Source organism: Carcharhinus amblyrhynchos, chromosome 17, assembly GCF_965287045.1.
Source record: "Carcharhinus amblyrhynchos chromosome 17, sCarAmb.v2.hapA, whole genome shotgun sequence".
NCBI classification, from domain to species: domain Eukaryota; kingdom Metazoa; phylum Chordata; class Chondrichthyes; order Carcharhiniformes; family Carcharhinidae; genus Carcharhinus; species Carcharhinus amblyrhynchos.
Window position 1 is genome coordinate 18998410 of NC_137340.1, and position 19361 is coordinate 19017770.

Sequence of the window (19361 nt, forward strand, 5' to 3'; positions counted from 1 at the left end):
TGAGCAACAAAGACAACCTATAGTCACCTTTTGAGCTAATGTAAACAACAGCATGAATCTTTTCTTGAGTAGGGCCATGAGGGTTGATCAATACATGTGTTGAGGAGTCTAGTATCTGTAATCTGTAAAGTTTTTAATCGTTTCACGTGGCAGCATTTTAGAGTTGTGGTTCTGAAATAGCTGCCGAAGCCTGACACTGGACAATTTGGAATGCTATAGTTGCTTGGTACACTTCTGTTTTGAGGGAGTTTTCAATGTTGACTAATTTTTGTTCTCTCAACAAATGCTGCTGCAATTGCTGCATGTCACCTGTATTTATTTTTATTTCTATTTCAGATTTCCAGTGTCTCGATTTTGGTACACTTAAGGTGAATGGCTGCAGAGATAACATTTAATTTAATGTTTCTGATGACAGATGTCACTCAATTCTACCAGCGGTCTGATAGCTGAGCCAATATTTATCCCTCATCCAACATTACTGAACCACTTTGCCGGGCCATTTATCTCAATGTGGAAATTTGACATGTGCAAATTGGCTGTCACATTTTCCTGCAATGTCCACACCTCAAAGTGCTTCATTGGCCACAAAGCATTTGAGATACCCAGAGGACACAGAAGGCAGTACGAAGGATTCTTTCTACTTTCAAAGGAAGTAATAACATTTCACCTGCCCGTAGGTAAGGGCTGCTCCCACCAGCAATTATGCTTTCTCTGAAACTGAAAAAGTTGTGCTTGGAATTGAATGGGAGCTAGAGGGTTTTATTTTCACATTCTTTGATTAAACAATAAAGGCATGAGGGAAAGCTTCATTTGCACAGTGCAGCTTTAAGTAGTGCTATGCCGAATCCCTAGAGGTTGACGGCATCATTGATTGTAGCTTTTTCCACTGATACCATGGCACTGTCTGGCTCCTGAGATTGACATAGTCAGTCTAGTGCCACTTGAAGCAGCACTACTAGAACTAATCTTTCTTCCAGTGAATTCACTACTTTGCAAAATCATTTCATGCAATGTGTCAATGCAATACAGAATAATAACATGGGACAAATCCCAAAATGTGGGAGTGGCAATGTGATGTTGGTGCGTCTTGATCTTGAACCAAGAGATGCATTACCGATTTGAACTTTTTACATCACGATAGATTATAGAATCCCACAATGCAGAAAGAGGCCATTCAGCCCATCCCCATAACCCCATGTATTTTCCACAACAATCACCCCTACCTTTCACATTTTGAGACACTAAGGGGCAATTTAGCATGGCCAATCTACCCAACCTGCCCAATCTAGGTGGGAGGGAGGAAACTGGAGCATTTGGTGGAAACCCACTCAGACACCAGGGAACACGCAAACTCCACACAGACAGACACCCAAATCTGGAATCGAACTAGAGTTTGTTTGCACTGTTCTGTTGATGAAAGTGTTGCAGCTATACAGGAAAAGGTACACTGGGGCACATCTAGTCCTGGAGCACATATCTTCAGCACTACAGCTGGGATGTTGCCATGCCCATAATCTTTGCGTATTTAGTGCGCTCAGTCATTTCTTGAAGACTGACTAGTACCTGTGATAGTTGAGACCTCAGGGGGAGGCAGAGATGGATCCAATGATACTCGGTGCTTCTAGCTGAAGATGGTTGCAATGTTTCAGCCTTGTCTTTAGGCCTCATGTTCTGAAATCCAATATCATTAAAAATGGGGATGTTCATGAAGCCATCTCTTAATTGTCCATGCTGTCATAAGTGAATATGGTTAGGGCTGTAGTGTTCTAATCTGGTGGATTGGCTGTGAAATTATTTAGTTTTGTCTTTCACACATTGCATCTTTCATATGCATTTCTTCCTGTGTTGCATCTTTGCCAGGTTGGTGCCACACCTGGCATGCTCTCCTACAATCCCTAATGAACCAGGGCTGATCCCCAGTCTTGATGCTAATGGTACAGTAATGGAATATGCTGGGCCATGAGTTTACAACTGCTGATGAAATACAAGTCTGCTCCTGCTGATGAGCCACAAAGCCTCATGGATGCCCAGGTTTGAGCTGCTACATCCAAAACCACTGCATTTTGTAATTGCTGGGTGATGCCACACAACATGATGGAAGATGCCCTCAGTATCAAGTCAGAGTTTCACACCCCCCACCAATTATATAGAAAGTAAAAGCAGGAATAGGCCCTTTGAGCCTGCTCCACCATTAATTTTGATTGTGGTTGATCATCAAATTCAATTATTCTGCCTTCCCCATATCCCTTGACAACTTCAGCCCCAAGAGCTGTATCTAATTTCTTCATGTAATTACTCAATTTTTTGGCCTCAACCATTATGGAACAATGCAGCTAAATTTGAGAGGATAATATTTTAAACGTTTGTTTATTATTGTCAAGTTGGTTTTTTCACTCGATTCCCTCACCATTTGCTGCAGCCCATCCTGGCAGTGTAGTAGGGCAGAATTCTGTACTGGAGCAAATCCAGGGTGTGCAGGTAACAGCAGAAAAAGGAATGTCTAAGAAAGGCTTAGAACACCGGGCCCACCGTAACTGAGGGCAGATATGCCCAATTAACATCTGACTGCTAACAGTTATTTTACAGGCGAGATCATTTCAAGGCCTTGGCGAACAATGCAGGGTCGATACTATCAGTAAGGCTCTACTGAGTGTAGAGAAGCCATTGTTCCTAGAAACTGGGGAGATGGGACGGTTATCACACCATCAAAAACTGTTTATCACACACATCATTTTTGTATCGCAAAACAGATAGACAAGGATAGCTGGACACAGCCGATTAACGTGAAGTACCCAGGACAATAGACCCGCCTAATGTGATCAACTATAATCAATTCAAGCTCTTCATATCAATGATATCCTGTATTACAAAACTCTTGATCCCAGAGAACAGTATAAATAATGCGTACGGCCTTTGCATCTTCAGAATCAGCCTAGTTACAGACTGGACTTGACTGGGTCTGGGTTGATTCTCCCTTACACACATGGAAATAAAACTGTTTTACTGAAGCCTGATGTGGACTCGAAGACTCCTCATTTATTCCCTCCTACAGACATCTATCTCCTTCGGGGCTCAATCGGTGCTAACTTAATTACTCAACAGCTTCAGCTATGTCTCTTGCACTGGGCTCCCCCAGTATTGAGGTTAAGCATATTTGTGGCGCCTCCTCCTCCAGTTTGTTGCTTAATTGTCCATCACCGTTCAGCTGTGGCAATACTGCAGCGCTTGGATCTAATCCATTGGTTGTGGGATCACTTAGATCTGTCTCTCACATGCTGTTTACTTAGTAAAAGTGTGGCTGTAGTGCCTTTCTACCACAGGATTTTCAACTGTTGCCCCATTATCTGCGACTTGTTATTCCCGATGTTGTGACAGCTGAAATTCCTGCTGCTCTTGTGACTTTTGATAGGATGTTCTGTTCCAAACAAAAGGCATCCTGCCAGGAAGAGCTGTCAGAGGCACTAGTCTGAGATATGAACGTGTACAGCTGATGTCAAGACAAAGGCAAATGAGGGATTTGCTGCTCCAAAGGAAACAAATGCACTAGGTAAACTAATTCACCATCCTACAGCAGTACAAATATAAGTGACCCTCAATAATGAAGTGCTTAATGGAATTTAATTACTTAAAATAAAAAACCTTCCTTCAACAAAGAGACCGTAAAACTGATTTTGCCATTTTGAAACAATCTAATTTCACTGAAAGACTAGGACTTCTCAAGAGGTATATCCAAATTCTCAAACCCGGCAGAATATAGGAAGGAAAACACGTGTTGTTTGGCCTTGCCAAAATAAACAAATGAGCTTTAATGGCAATCGTTTCACTTGTTGGGAAGTAAATGCTTCAGCCGAGGTCTGGTAATGGGGCTCTATCATCCTAAGGGTCCAGTGTTCCAGAGTCTACAGCTTCTCCTAGTATTACAGCTTTAGCACCCAAATCAAAAATTAAAATGGGAAGAGGTGGTGTTAGCATGTGACGAGTTAAATGAAGCATATTAATTGAAATGCCAAATTAAATACAGAAAACCATCCTTATGGCAATTGTTCTTCTTAAGATCTCAGAGTTTTCTCCAGAATAGCCTCCTCTCCAGTAGCACCCTTTATTTACCCCTCCAAATATTGGAAGCAAATAGATTACCCAATTGCTTGACTTAATCACAGAATTACTACGGTGCAGAAGAAGCTATTCAGCCTGTTGTGTCTGCACCAATTCTCTGACTGAACATGCACCCAGGCTTTCACTCTCCTGTCGTATCCCAGTGACCCCAGACATTTACCATGGCTAATCCATCTAAGCTACACATCTTGGAAACCAAGGTGCAATTTAGCATGACCTATCCACCTAACCTCCCACACGCAAAAGATGTGCAGGTTAGGTTGATTGGCCATGCTAAATTGCCCTTTAGTGTCAGGGGATTAGCAAGGCAAGTACACAGTGTTACAGGGATAGGGCCGGTTATTGGCGCAGCTTGATGGGCCAAACGGTGTCCTGCACTGTAAGGATTCTATGAACCTGCACATCTTTGGACTATGGGAGGAAACAGGAGGGCCCAGGGCAAACCCACACAGGTATGGGGAGAGCGTGCAAACTCCACAGTGTCACTCAAGGCTGGAATCAAACCCAGGTCCCTGGGGCTGTGAGGCAGCAGTACTCATCACTACGCCACTGTGCAATCCTAATTTAAATACATAAATATGGCTCCTTCAAGTCTGCTGTTCTCATCTTGAAATATTGTCAGAACTTCAACCACTTAATTCTCTCCTTTCTATTTTGCTTTTATTTCGGTCATTATAACTATCAGTGGGTATGCGCTCTCATCAATAATTGATATTTAAATCTTTGAGTTATGAATCTTCATAGGATCCACATTTGGAGGTGGGTGGTGGGTGTAATATTATGAGCTTGCTCTTCTAGCAATGAGCATCACCCAACCACAGCATCACATATTTGAAATGTGTCAATTTACCCACTAATTCCAGTTACATGCCCACAATTTCCATTTTACACAACTGGTAGGAGAGGTTTCCCATCATGAAGATGGATTATAAAATTATTGTTTTCTCTCAACAAGAAGTGCATTGCTGCAATTTATATTTGTTGCAGTCAACACAAAGTGAAGCATCCTGTTACAATCCTGTGAGGAAGGGTTAAAAATGACTTTCCTATTTTACCATTCTAGGTCTGACCATAACAGGGTTTTTAAAAATGAATTTACAAAGGCCTATACTGCTAGAGTCCCATTATGCACACTTTCAATTCATATGGAATTGGTCAGGCAGGTTTTTTTCAGTTTAAACAAAGAAAAATACAAGATTATTGTCACCGCTTTCTGAATTTAAAAAACAGGTAAATCACAACCCCCACACACACTCCTTGGGTCCACACATACACACTGGTACTGACGGTAGGATAAGAGGATAGCTTATAGATTCTTATAGTTCATGAATAATTTAAACAAACAGAGGACCACATGGCTAATTGTTCTTTGGCTGGTCTTGATATGACAATTCCATGTTGTTTTTGTTCAGTTATCTTCTTGGGAGTAGTTGTATGGGGCAGATTTCCACATTTATTCCCAAAATACCTTGATTTGCAGCTGATTTCTCTTCTCAGGATGGTTACTTTGCAAATCCTGGAGCAATTCTTTTGAGAGGGCGAGCGAGAGCGAGAGAAACAGCTTCTTTGTAGCCCTTCAGATCAACATTCCTATCTCTCTGGCTAGGTAAACAATTCTTAGTCTTGCTGGCTGTATATTCCAAAGGCATTATATTAGTTCCATGTCTGCTGTAGTCATTGCTTTTTAAGAATACATGATTGTATTTTTGAGGTCTCTCCTCAGAAACTTAGAAAGCCAACACGAGATATTTCACACTCCCCAGTGGGGTACAGGCAGCTATTCCCTTTACATTCGGGTGAAATGCAAGTCACATATTATAGCTGGCTGACAATTCTCCACTGTCTTAATAAAATTACAGTTTATTGTTTCGTCTTAATCCAGCCAGAAAAAAAGATTTAGGAAGTGAATCTTTTGCCTGAAAAAAAAGTACATCCTCATAACTATCCACAGCATCATAAATTAATAAAAATGATAAACCGGCTGCCGAATTGTCTTCTCTGAGATGACAGTGTTTTTGCACTATTAAATATCATTTACTCTGGAAATATGTTTCTCCTAGTGTTAATAGGCTAACTATTGATTGCACAAAATATATTTTGCTCACTCAAATACTTATAATTTAAATGGGAGAGAGTGGTCCCAATCTCAGCTCAAATTATCAACAAACAAAGCAGGTGAATGGCTTTTTACCTTTTAACTGCTGTGGCTCAAACTGAACCTATGTGCTAACCCTTTCCCTTCACAATAATTGTTTTATTTATTCATTTTGTAATGAGATCATATCAGTGTATTCTATTGCATTAGCTTTAAACAATCACAGCAGGAAACCGGCAACAACTGTGTTTTAATAACATATTGACAGCCATACTGTGTTGCTTTGCAGCCAACATCTGTTACCTGAAGTGGATTGCTTCTGTTATTACCCATAATGTGTATTTATCTGGCAGGACCAGGAGAGAGCATGAACATTTTGTACCCGTGCTAGAATGCAGGATGCAGATCTTGAACACAGAAACATATTATTCTATGTTCAAAATACCATAACTGCTCGAGCAAAGGTCACAGAAAAACTCACTGGCTTACTCTAATTAATTGCTTTGGAATGTGACCTTGACACTCATTCAACGTGCATATGTTCTCAATTGTTCTCAGATTCTTGCACATATAAGGGGCAGAATGAAAAGTGTTTACTTAAGGTATGTTGCTGAGGCAGCAAGTTATAAATACTCACACCATTGTTCGACCACTGAAAATTCTCACTATAACAGACTTGATTGCAGCATAAAGTTTTGCATGGCACGCTTCCATTTTTTGTGTCATTGATCATTTTGCTGTCTACACTTGTGCATGCAAGCATGCCAACATGTCACTTAAAGTGTGGATTTTATACAGCCCACCTTGGTAAATATTAATGGAAATTCTCCTGAAGCAGCAACGTGCTGTGTGAGACGAAGATGTTGATGCTAACTATGAAAGTAATGCACAAGTAGTGTGGCTGATGCACCTCTCAAGCAAATTTACACGAAAGGCTGCCCGCTTGATTGAATAAATGGTCTGGACAAATGATTTCCAACAATTAACCAAACGTTTATCATTTGATTGGGATAATCAACATTAAAAAATTGACTTTATTAAAAACGCTAAAATAAAGATGTTGAATCAAGATTGAAATAAATGCTGACTGATTCAAAGCTGCCATTTTTTGCGTCTCACTGACCTTGAAGACACAGATTTGGAGCTCCATTCAATCTGGTTCTATTTGCTTTGGTGCTGAATAGCCAAGATTCCCATCCCACACCCGTCAATCCGATACACCGTTAATCCTCCTTACCTCTCAATTCATGACTCTCAAATGTCATTTTTGATCTATAATGTCTACAAACTCAAAGCTTCCATGCGGGACGAGCCTTTTGAATCACAATGTTTTTCTGCAGCCCAAATCTAAATTCTGCGACATTAAATTTAAAAATGAAGCCCAAGATATCAGCAATGTCTGTATGCACCTTCAAGCTACACAGTAATTTTTCCTCAAGTCCTTTACAAGAATTTGCAAGCATCCAATTTGAAATTAAGTCAGCTATATGATAGTACAATAAATAGCTAGAGAAGAAATAACAGCAGATGCATTGAGCCTATCAGACCATTGTTACAATGCAGATCTGTGGTTTTGTTAAGAGACATCAACAGTCATAACAGTCCTTTATGCATTTATTTCATCTATCTGTTAAAAGTAGTGCGCTCCATACTTTTCTACATAAATTTACATTGCCCAGTTTTCCCTTCAATTTACCTGAACCCAACATGCACATTTGTAAACAATATACTTGGCTACTGAAAAGAGGGAAAGATTACTGAACTTGACAAAAACCCAGCAGCAACGCTGCTCCAACCTGATCCAGGCAGATAGAGTGTCACTCTCACTGTGAGAAAAACGAGTCATCTTATCAACGAGTCTGACACTCGCTGTGCTGAAACTCCCTGCATGCATAAGTGGAGGGTCAAAGTGTCCATTAGCAGCAGGGTACACAGCCGACAATTATTCTGGTGCAGTACAGGTATCCGTGCTAAGCTGTCCTTTTCTCCTGTATGGCAGCTCAAACGTTTCATAGAAAACATGAATTATTATCTCTTTGTACTCAGACTGTGCATGAAAACAATGTTCAGTCCAAGCAAACTATACTGCTGCTATCGCTGCCATTAAATAGGAGGTGACAGTAAATGCCCACCTGAAGGACTTCACTAGGAAATGTCATTATCATAAAATAATAAGCCCGTAATAATTCAAGCAGAGATTTGGGGAATTCATAACTAGCACTTACACTATGATTAATGTCATCTGAAACATAAAAAGCTTTAGAGATCAGAGGGTTGGCAAGCTTTTGATTTCAATGTAATTTACAGTCTTTCTGAACAAAAAACATTTCTTTTGGTACAAAGACTTGGATGGTTTGACGTGCTTCCACCGCCATAGTTAGTATCAATATCATTTCCTCTCCAACAGTCGAGTAAAGAACAACAGGTATAGAAAGAACATACTGGAAATGCTGGGTGCAATTCTCTCTCCAAAATGAGTAAGAGTCATAATGGCAAGAATCCATGCCAGTCTCGCGGGAATGCCCCGCACTGCAATCCTCCACATGTTTGTTCAGAGAGTTGGGAGTTTTGCACCAGTACTGGGGTCAGGGTCTAAACTCGCTGGTGAGCCCAGTTTCAGAGCACTCAGGTGCAATTTTGCAAGGGTGTCCCAATCTCATTGTGCACTGGGAGGTCCCTCCCTCCCCCATGGACATTATTGGTAGCAGCATGTGCCCCCACCCTCTTCCCAAACAAGTCGCCAGTTTCGGAACATTGGAGTCTTCCAATGGGTCCCCCTGCCTGACTCACGACATGCCTCTCCATAATAATCCCGAAAGTGTCCCCCGCAACACCCGCCCCTACAGTGTGACCTCCCTGCATATCCCACCTGTCATAGACCTCCTGCATAGGCCCCCTTTCATTGCCCCCACTCAGGACTCCCCTCATTTGGCATTGCCTCTGGCACACTGGCAGTGCCAACTGGTACACTAGTGGTGCCCAACTGGCTCTGTGGGGTGTCCAGTGGCCACTGTTAGTGGTCCAGATGGGCACTACCTGATGGGCACTGTCCAGCCATGCACTGAACACTGGCCTCCGAGTCCTCCCCGCGTGACCATTGTGCTAGCTCTCTGCTGGTGGATATCAGTACTGATTCTCACCATTATCGTGCTGTGCCCAAAGGCTGGTGAATTCCGTCTGCTGCGATTTGAAAGGGTTATGCACATTTAAATGCTACTTTAAATATGCAAATTGGCCTTGCCCCCTTTCTGGGTGTGATTGGCTTCGTGCCATGAGAAAGGGGCCGGGAGAATTGCAAACTGTTTGGCACCAGGCACAAAACCAATTTTTTTGGCCCACACGGAATTGTCCAGGATCAGCACGATCTGCGCCAGGCACGGTAAGATTGGAGAATCGCCCCCGCTTTCTGGCAAAACTTGCAGTGAGAGTATCAAAGTTGACGTTTCAGGTTGATGACCTTTCATCATTTCTGTAAAAGGACACCAACCTGAAATGTTAATTCTGCTTCTTGTTGCACGGATGCTACCCGGCCTGCTGAGTATTTTCAGCGCCTTTTGTTTTTAAATACACATTTCCAGCATGAACAGTGTTTTGCTCTCAGAAATCAATGCAAAGTCGGATCTCGGTAAGCTTTGGTTCCTCTTGGTGCTTGGTGGTATGGTAGATTCAAGCCTATCTGAGCAATTGCTTTTGTAACTGAAGGCTGTAAATCTAAGATCTCCATACCACTCAGTTGGGTTATGCGTGGTTTATATGAGCTGAGTGGTCAGCTTGTGAATAGGGATTGCGTGCGTCATACGTGGGCAAAAACATTAGTCATTAATCCATAAGTCATTTGTTAGGCCATGTGTAGCAAACACTTTAACAGAGTGACTGGAACAATACACTTTGTTTGGATCATGGTGGTCATCCTATGGATTGGTGCTTGTACGTTTTTATCATGCGTGAATTTGAATATTTGCTTTGTATCAATAGATAAGTCTCCAAATTTGATATTAAAGATACGTGAGTTAAAAAAGGCTTATTTGTACCATATTTAGAAGTTACTAATAACATTTAGTGTGGCGACTAGAGTATCTTCAGAGTAGCTTCACTACATTGTTAAGGTAAGCCAACTTGTGACGCTAATTAATAAACTTAACGATAAATGGTGCTAAAATGCTTGAAGACTCTGTAGTTATTTTTCACTCCAGAAGGTGGCACTCACTACTGAGATCAATGCAATGGTGTGCAATATTCCTATTGACTTCAGTCACTAATTTAAGCCCAAGTGTTGCAAAATGTCATATATAGCATGCAATAATGCTGAGAAATCTCAGATTTACCTACTGAGCGAAATACATCCTCGATTAGATAGCAAACAGTTCAATTATGCTTTAGAAGCAGTCAAGAAAAAGATGTTCATACCTGGATATTAAACAACAGTCATGAATGATAACCGGCTCTACAAATATTTCATTATCTTCATCTGTCACCATTACTTTCCCACCATGGTGCCATTGGATCTGTGTTGTTTTATCCACATAGGTTGCAGTGCATAGAAAAGGCAAACGATCACCACGGAATACAACTTGGTGACGGGATGGAATCATCTGAAACAAAGGCAACTCCAGAGGACCATCTGAAAATGAACAATTGTAAATAAACATATTGACTAACTCTTCGATAAATACAAAATCAATGTTAGCATAAAAATTATTATTTTTTGTAAAAGTTACAATATATTTCTTTATATTGTCATTCCTTCACATGGGAATTATTTCCTAACGGTAAATTCTAATTCAAATTACAATTTGTCACGCGTATATTCCTAATTCCAATCAGATTCAGTTCTTGCATGTACCTGGATAATTTATCACTCATCCTGCACTAACATCTCCCAATCATAACAGCATTGGACCCCTGCTTAAACAATAGTGCTTTGTACTGTCCACCATTTTCTCATCAGTTATGCTAAAAGAATTCTTGTTTAACATCATCAGCTATTCCCTTAATTCTGCAAAAGTTATTTATTCATGGGATGTGCATGTTCTTGGTCAAGGTCAGCATTTATTCCCCATCCCTAATTGCCCTCGGGGGTGATGTGGTGATTCTCATTTTGAAGCCACTGTTGTCCAACTGGTGAAGATGTTAACATTAGGCAGGGAATTCCACAATTTTGATCCAGCAACAAGACTCCTTTGAGAACACCTTCAAAACCCCTAGCACGTACCACTAAGAGGTCAAGGTTGGCTGATGCATGGAAACAGATACTGGCTTCCCAGTTGTTGAGATTAGGCATGTTCATGGAATCTCTTCCTTCTGTTAGCCATTTAATTGTTCACTGCTGTTCACAATTGGATGTGACATGGCTGCAGAGCTTTGATCTGATCCATTGGTTGTGGGTTGCTTACCTCTGACTACAGGATGCTGTTTCCACTGTTAGCATGCTTGTAGTCACGTGTTGTAGTTTCACCAAGTTGGCATGTCATGTTTAGGTATGCCTGGGTGCTCTGGCACAACAATCAATCCCACCCATCCTTGCTGGCCACCCAATCTGATACAACCTCACTACTCCACTTCCTTTCATGACCCCTCTGACCTGACATCACCACCTTAAACCACCTGATCGATCCAGACTGACCCAACCCACCAAGACATGGCCCCCAGTCTCCTCAGTCATCCCGACCAACCCAACTATCTCTCACTATCTGACTCCCCTGTGACCTGGCCTCACCATCTTACCCACCTCCCACGCTACCTACTTATCCACTTACCTCAATCACCTTATCCCTTTACTCACCTGCATATTCACCATTCACTAACATGTTGAAAAGCTGTCCAAATGTCCCAGCTTCTCAGTGCATGACTGAACCACCCAACACTACTAAGAAGCAGGTTTGATTTCACTTATGCTCTGGAGAAGCTGGGATCGGAAGTCGCAGTCAGGAATGCAGCACTCCAGGAAAGTAGGAGATCGGCAATCTGATAATAACTCCTGCTCCTTGGAAGATTAAGGCCGACTGAATACCAAAGGTCAGATTTTCTAGTCTTGCCACCTTAAGGCTCTTGCTTAACATCACCAGAAACAGTTAGGTCATTAGAGTTGGCCCCATTGTCTACTCAAGGTCAGGTTATTGACCTGAACAGAGTGTGACGACTAAGGGAATTTCACAGTAACTTCATTGCAGTGTTAATGTAAGCCTCACTTGACTAATAAATAAACTTTAACTTTAAAAAGGAATCTAGCGTCAAGCGGGCCTCCCACTGGCAGTTTACAAAACAGAAAAGGTAGGAAACTTGAACATCACTAATGAGTTGAAGACCAGGATTAAAAGTGATGAGTTCATGTAAGGATAAATCAAAGTTCAGTATCAAACTTCCAAAAGACTGGCAGCACAATGGTTAGCACCGCTGCCTCAGTTTCAGGGATTCAGGTTCAATTCCAGCTTTGGGTGACTGCATGGATTTCTGCCAGACGCTCCAGTTTCCTCTCAGCTGGTTAGGTGGAATGGCCATCCAAATCTTTGGACACTAAAGGGCAATTTAGTAAGTTATGGGGATTAGTGAGGTAAATACGTGGGGTTATGGGGATAGGCCCTGGGTAGGATACACTGTCGGAGATCAGTGCAGATTCAATGGACCGAATGGCCTCCTACTTCACGGTAGGGATTCTCTGATTCTATGAAAGTGATTAAAAAGTGTCCATAAACAAACCATTGACACAAAGAACAGATGCAGGGCTTGTGGAAAAGAATCACAAAACGTTCAATATTCAACTAAATGTAGGTGCTATGCATGAGGGGAGTTTGAAGATTGCAGCAGCAATTGTTACTACAGGACTGGCCACCCAGGAACAAAAGTGCAACATGCCCAGCAGAGATGGCAAATGAACCAAAATCCATTTGGTAATTTCGAATTACCTTGGACTCTATCTGGAAGGTGATGGCACATTTCAAGAAATGTAAGAAAGCATAACTACCCAACAATTCCATTCATAGATTGCATATTCATACTACAAGTTGTTGCCTGGCAACTGCTCTGAAGAAGGGCCAAAGAACAACCCAGCACGGGAAACAGGCCCTTCGGCCCAACGAGCCCACGCCGCCCCTTCAACAAAGCATTTTCCTACACCTACCCTGCCCTGTGTGTATGTGTATGGTCATCCAGACTCTAAATGTTAACTCTACTCTCTCTCCACAGATGCTGTCAGACTTGCTGAGATTTTCCAACATCTTTTGTTATAATTTCTATTATGCTTCCTGTTGCTCTATTCAATTCCCTTAGACAACTTTCCAGCATCCTTTCATTCCTTACTACACACGTCCATACCCACTATACAAACACCTTCAGCATCTCAACATGCCTTTTCTGCTTGCAATATCTAATCAGCCTGGCTTATTCGGAGTCTGAAGATCGTGGCTCAAGTCCAATTCCAGAACTTCAATATATGTGTAAGGCTGGCAGCACTGAAGGTGTGCATTTGAGATTATATATTAAACTACTTGCCCTTTTTTGGTGCCTTAAGTAGACACAAAAGATCATACCACTAGATCACTGCCTCCATTGCCTGGCTGAAGAAAACATCTTTGACATGTTGATGCATTGGTGCCCTGCTGATTGTTACACATTATAGAAGGAGCCAGGTGCATAGATGCTGATGATATTAGGCACCATCCCTGATATTCAGTTAGCTGAGGTTGTTTGCAGGTTAATTCCATTTGCACATTCTCCTCGTGTCTGCGTGGGTTTCCTCCGGCTGCTCCAGTTTCTTCCCACAATCCAAAGGTGTGCAGGTTCAGTTGATTAGTCATGCTAAATTCCCCTTTAGTGCCACAGAGGATTAACAGAGTAAATATGTGGGGCTATAGTCCCAAACATATGGGAATAGGGTCTGGTGCTGTAGTTGGCGCAGACTCGATGAACCAAATGGCCTCCTCCTACACCGTAGGGATTCAATTCTATGGATCCTGAAGTCCTTGCACATTCCAAGGAGGATACTCTGTGTGAGACTGCTGTCCGACCATCAGGAAAATCCACAGGAAATAGCACAATGCAATAACGCCACAGGGAGAAAGTAAAATATTGCAACAAGTCATTTCCTGGCCCTTGCATGCCAAATTGTGCCAATTAAAAAAAAATCTATCCCTAAAAGTCTCGAGAACGCAGCTGAGGATAAACTAACATACCGACTGAAACCTGTTACCCTGCTGCAAGCTGTTAAACAAGCTGCAATCAATAGACGCTCTGTCATACAGCCATTAACTGCTTTCATTACAATAACACATTTGCAAACTGTTTTCTTTATCTGGACTCTGTTGTTTCCAGGCATGATACCTTACACTGGTACAATTGTACTCTGACATAGCAGAGTCAGACACATGGATTCCAATTACCAAAGTGCACCTTATGAATTGCATGCAATCAACTTTTCAGCGCTGCCTTTTACGTTTCTTCATGTCAATTTTTCTGACACTTTCAATTATGATTGCAGCAATAATAACATTACTTGGGGGAAATAAAAGGCTTTTGCGAGGCCTCAATAAACAGATAGCATGAGACAAAATATTTGTTTGAGTTTATTTATTAAATAGGCTTACATTAACACTGTGAAAATGTTACTAAGGAAATCCCCTAGTTGCCACACTCCAGCGCCTGTATGGGTACACTGAGGGAGAATTTAGCATGGCCATTGCACCCAATCAGCACATGGGAGGAAACCGAAGCACCCAGAGGAAGCCTATCCAGATATTATGAAAACCTGCAGACTCTGCACAGACAGTGGCCCAAGCCGGGAATCAAATCCAGGTCTCTGTCTCTGTGAGGCAGCGTTGCTAACCACTGTGCTAATTAGGAGGAAAGCTGCTACACTCAGTATTACCCAACTGCAGCATTTATTCTTTCCTAGCATTGCGTTTATCCAGTTGGGTGACATAAAATAGTTACAGTACAGAAAATTGTTAACCACTGCCACCATTCCCACCTCCCTGACCGCCCCCCAAAATCCCCAACAACCCTAGTATCAAACATTTCAATAGCCTGGCCAAGTAAACGATAGCCCAACAAACTCTGCAGCTATCCCAAAGCCACTTAATCACATACTTCTGACAACAAACCCCAGAGTGAGCATCACGACTCTTAACTCACATCTGATCAAGTCTACATCTGTTTTGCATTCTTTTGGTTTCTTTCACACACAGTTACTGCTTCCAAACACAAATCACTCGCATTCTATGAAGTAAAGCTAACTTCCAGAGGATGTTAAGTCATGCACAATAAGACATTTTCTTCAGGGAATTATCTGCAGGATATCACCTCGCAGCTGGAGGCCTGTGAGCGAGGGCTGGGGTAAACGGTGAACAGTGAAATCCCGCGTGCCGCGAGGCACAACCAATTTTTAACCCCTGCCCTCACCTCAGTGGAGGCCTCCCGGAAGAATTGCAAGATGGCCACTGGGCAGTAGGGACAGTACTGGGCCATCAGATAGAGGGTTAGGTGGAAAAGTGGGGGAGGGATTAGGGGTCAGGAGGGTATTTCTGTTGGAAAAGGGGGCTTCCTGGGAGGGCCCAGAGGAGGATTTGTGCTTCTCTTGGCCCAGAAACAAAGAAAAATGAAAATAACAGGCAATCGTGGGTCTCTTCTGGTTTTGTAACCATGTTGTCCAAAGACCTGGGATTCAAACTGCAGTTAGGCCCTGATTATATAATTGTGACAAAATCTGCATATCTGAAGAATTTTGCTGTCTGCTGGTGAGTGTTTTTCCTATCTGCTAAAAACTGGCTAAAATGATATCCTGCAGTGAGAGATTACGATTGGAAGGACCAAGTCACTGCCCAAACCCAAGTAAAAATCAACTCTGACAACTTTCAGATTTGTATTTGCAAATCCTCAACAGATTCAGCTTCCGACACCTTTCAGCACAATAGCCCAGAATGTGGTGTTGATAATATCGGCAGGCAAGTAGTTACGATGCTCATGAGGACCTGCTTTTTCAAAATGTATTATTTTCTCTATTTTATGATAAAAGAATGTTCTTTGATAACGTTAAGCAGAAGAATGTTCTCAATATATCAGCTCTGCATAAATGTCAATTTTACTGGCGTGAGTGAGGCAGAAACACCCGAGGATGTAATAACACAGTGAGGCAGATAAATTAGGGGTGTAAAATTAGCTATTGTTCATTAATAATTGAATGAATGAGTGTTTAAAAATATGCACTTCAGCATCCAGTCGCCACATAATTAACCTTGCAACACTTGATGACTGAAAAATGACATTTGTCCTCAGTTTTTGTTTTATTCATTCCTGGGACATGAGCGTCGCTGGCTGGCCAGCATTTACTACCCGTCCCTAATTGTCCTTGGAAGGCAGTTGAGAGTCAACCACATTGCTGTGGCTCTGGAGTCACATGTAGGCCAGACAAGGTAAGAACTGAAGATTGCCTTCCTAAAGGACATTAGTGAACCATATGGGCTTTTACCACAATCAACAATTGTTTCATGGTCATTAGTATTTTCATAATTCCAGATTTTTTTTATATATTGAATCCAAATTCCACCACACACTCGTGTGAGATTTGATCCTGGGTCCCCAGAACGTCAGCTGAGTTTCTGGATTAATAGTCTAGCGATAATACCGCTAGGCCACTGCCTCCTCGTGATTACCCTAGGAATTTATATAAAGGCCCAGACATTTCCAGCTCAATGTCAGATGGCCATCGCCTCCCCATATGTTAAAGTCTGTGAGAAACAAAAGTCAACATTTGTGGGTAAAAATGCAATAGCTCCACACAATGAAAGCAGACTTTCTGACCAGTGTTAAATATTCAAAAGCTAGTGCCATTTTGACATCCAGTATACACAGAAAGGTCTCCTATGAAAGGTGAAGCCTATGAATGTTCCAGAGGTCTCAGTACTTTCTCCTGGAGAAACTGAGCACTCAATGGTGTGAAAGCACCTTCCAGTTTCCCAGGCACAGCAATAAAAGTGTGTCTGCGTTTCGGGTTTCCAGAAGGACGAGCTGTCATTCAGGACGGTCACTGACAGAACAGCTGGAAAACGAGTTGGTGCAGCCTGCGAAAGGAGCAATGGATTTTTTTTTAAACTTTAATTAATTCCTTCTCAGTCAGGAAGAGAGATGATTCAAGGCTGTGAACACTGCACGGAGTCAGGCTTCAACAACCTTCAAGGTCAAGAGGCCAGCGTGATGAATCGTCAACCCCAAAAAGACACCTCACCTGATCTCAATTCCTTTCACTTGCATTTTAATCAAGAAAAAAGCCTCGCAATCACCCAGTCCTGTACACAAAACTTTAGGGGGTGGGGGAGATTTTCCACTCCCGTTTTCGAGGGGCAGGAGTGGTCGCGGGAGCAGGTAATCCTGCTGGATTCCCAAAACGTAGTTTACGCTGGTGGGATTTCCCAATTCAATTGGCCCCCTCCCCCACCAATGACAAAATGGGAATCCCAAAGCCAAATGTTGGGATCTCCATTTGAATTAGTTTATATATAATTGAGACCTTTAAGCCTGATCCCAACTCCACCCACTCCCCAACACATGTTGGGTTGTCTAATCACATCAGTGTACCCTCATGCCAGAGGCCTACAGATGAGTACATCTCTCCAGGGAGAGGGCCATGCACAGCCCATACCCTGGCACTGCCTCCTGTCCTGGCAATGGTCTCTGGCACAGCTCAGCACAGCTCTTTGGCTCTGCTACCTAGCTCTGTCTCCTGGTACAGTCCTGCCCCTCCCCGACACTGAACCCTCCACTGCCCCCTTGGCACTGCCCATAGCACTGACCAGCATAGTCTCCTGATTCTGTCCCCGGCAGTGCCAAAGGATACTGCCTCCCCCCCAAGCACTGCCCAGCATGGTTCCTTGGTTCTGCCCCCAGCACACTGTCCCCTGGCCCTGCCCCATGGCACCGACTAGCATAGCTCCCCAACTCTGTCCCCTGGCAATGTCCAACGATACAGTCCCATTGCACGACCCCCTATCACAGCCCCAAGCACTGCTCCATGACTCTGCCAAAAAATAAGAAAACCGTACAGCTTTATTCGATTGTACTCAAAGACCAGCGCAAACAAGAGACTTTTCAGCTGAACTTTAACCCACATCAACACCCACAAGAGCAAAATTCTGCAGAAGCTGAAAATCTGAAATAAAAACAAAGTGTGGGTAAACTCAGCTGTATCAGAGAGAAACAAAGTTAATGTTCCAAGTCCGAGTGAACCTGAGTTTGAGTGAATTTTAAACCAGCAGATACTTTTCAAGCTAAACTCAAAATAATTTGAAAATTGCAGTTTCACTCACCACATGACAACTGATTCTCTTTCAAAGTTTTGAATGGTCGGCCTTGCAAAGCACTTGGGTAGACACACAAGGTTTCATCTGCTATTCGCACGGAGGAGTTCTTGGCCCACTGCAAGAGCCATCTAAGGTTGCAGTCACACATTAGAGATTCAGTGCTGAAGTGCCTGCAAAAAGCATAAATAAACTTGAAAATAAGGATGTATTTTTTCAGAACAGATGAGGTAAAAATAGTTAAAATAAAGTACACACACACACCACAGAAATACGTACACCAATGCTAAACCACAAAAATATACACACACAAACACACATCAAAGAAATATGCACACACGAACACAAACCACAGCAATATATATACACACACACAAACATCATAAAAACACACACCTACACAAGCACAGACACCACAGAAATATTCACACACAAACATGCACAAACACACACAAATACACAAAAACACACACAGAAACATACACACACAAATATATATATACGTACAAACATCACAAAAGCACACATGCAACAGAAATATACACATGCAAACACACACAGGCACAAACACACACCACAGAAATATCACTGAAGTGCACACACACACCCACACCCACCCACACATGCACACACACACAATGTCTCTGTTAAAAGCAATGTTTTGATTCTACTATTTTGGTTCTTGAATGTCAGCTACTACTTTGGCAAATTAATATAAACTATATATTTGAAAATATTGGAAAAGCTTTTGTGAAATTATAATTGATGTTTTGCTCATGTTGGTAATTAGATTATTTGTAACTGGCATTTCATGCTTATGTGTTGAATCAATGAAACATCAAATCATTATCGCACAGATCACATGT

General features: G+C 42.1%; 1 protein-coding gene across 2 annotated transcripts in view; it reads right to left on the reverse strand.

Annotated features, from left to right (window-relative positions):
- The window catches only part of adgra1b (adhesion G protein-coupled receptor A1b), a 483085-nt gene that overhangs the window by 257197 nt on the left and 206527 nt on the right, over positions 1-19361 (reverse strand). For both annotated transcript variants that reach the window (XM_080205590.1, XM_080205591.1), the window contains 2 exons: positions 18505-18668; positions 10619-10832 (listed from right to left, as the gene is read on the reverse strand). In XM_080205590.1, the coding sequence (XP_080061716.1) occupies positions 10619-10832; positions 18505-18668 (378 nt within the window). The remainder of the gene's footprint in view (positions 1-10618; positions 10833-18504; positions 18669-19361) is intronic.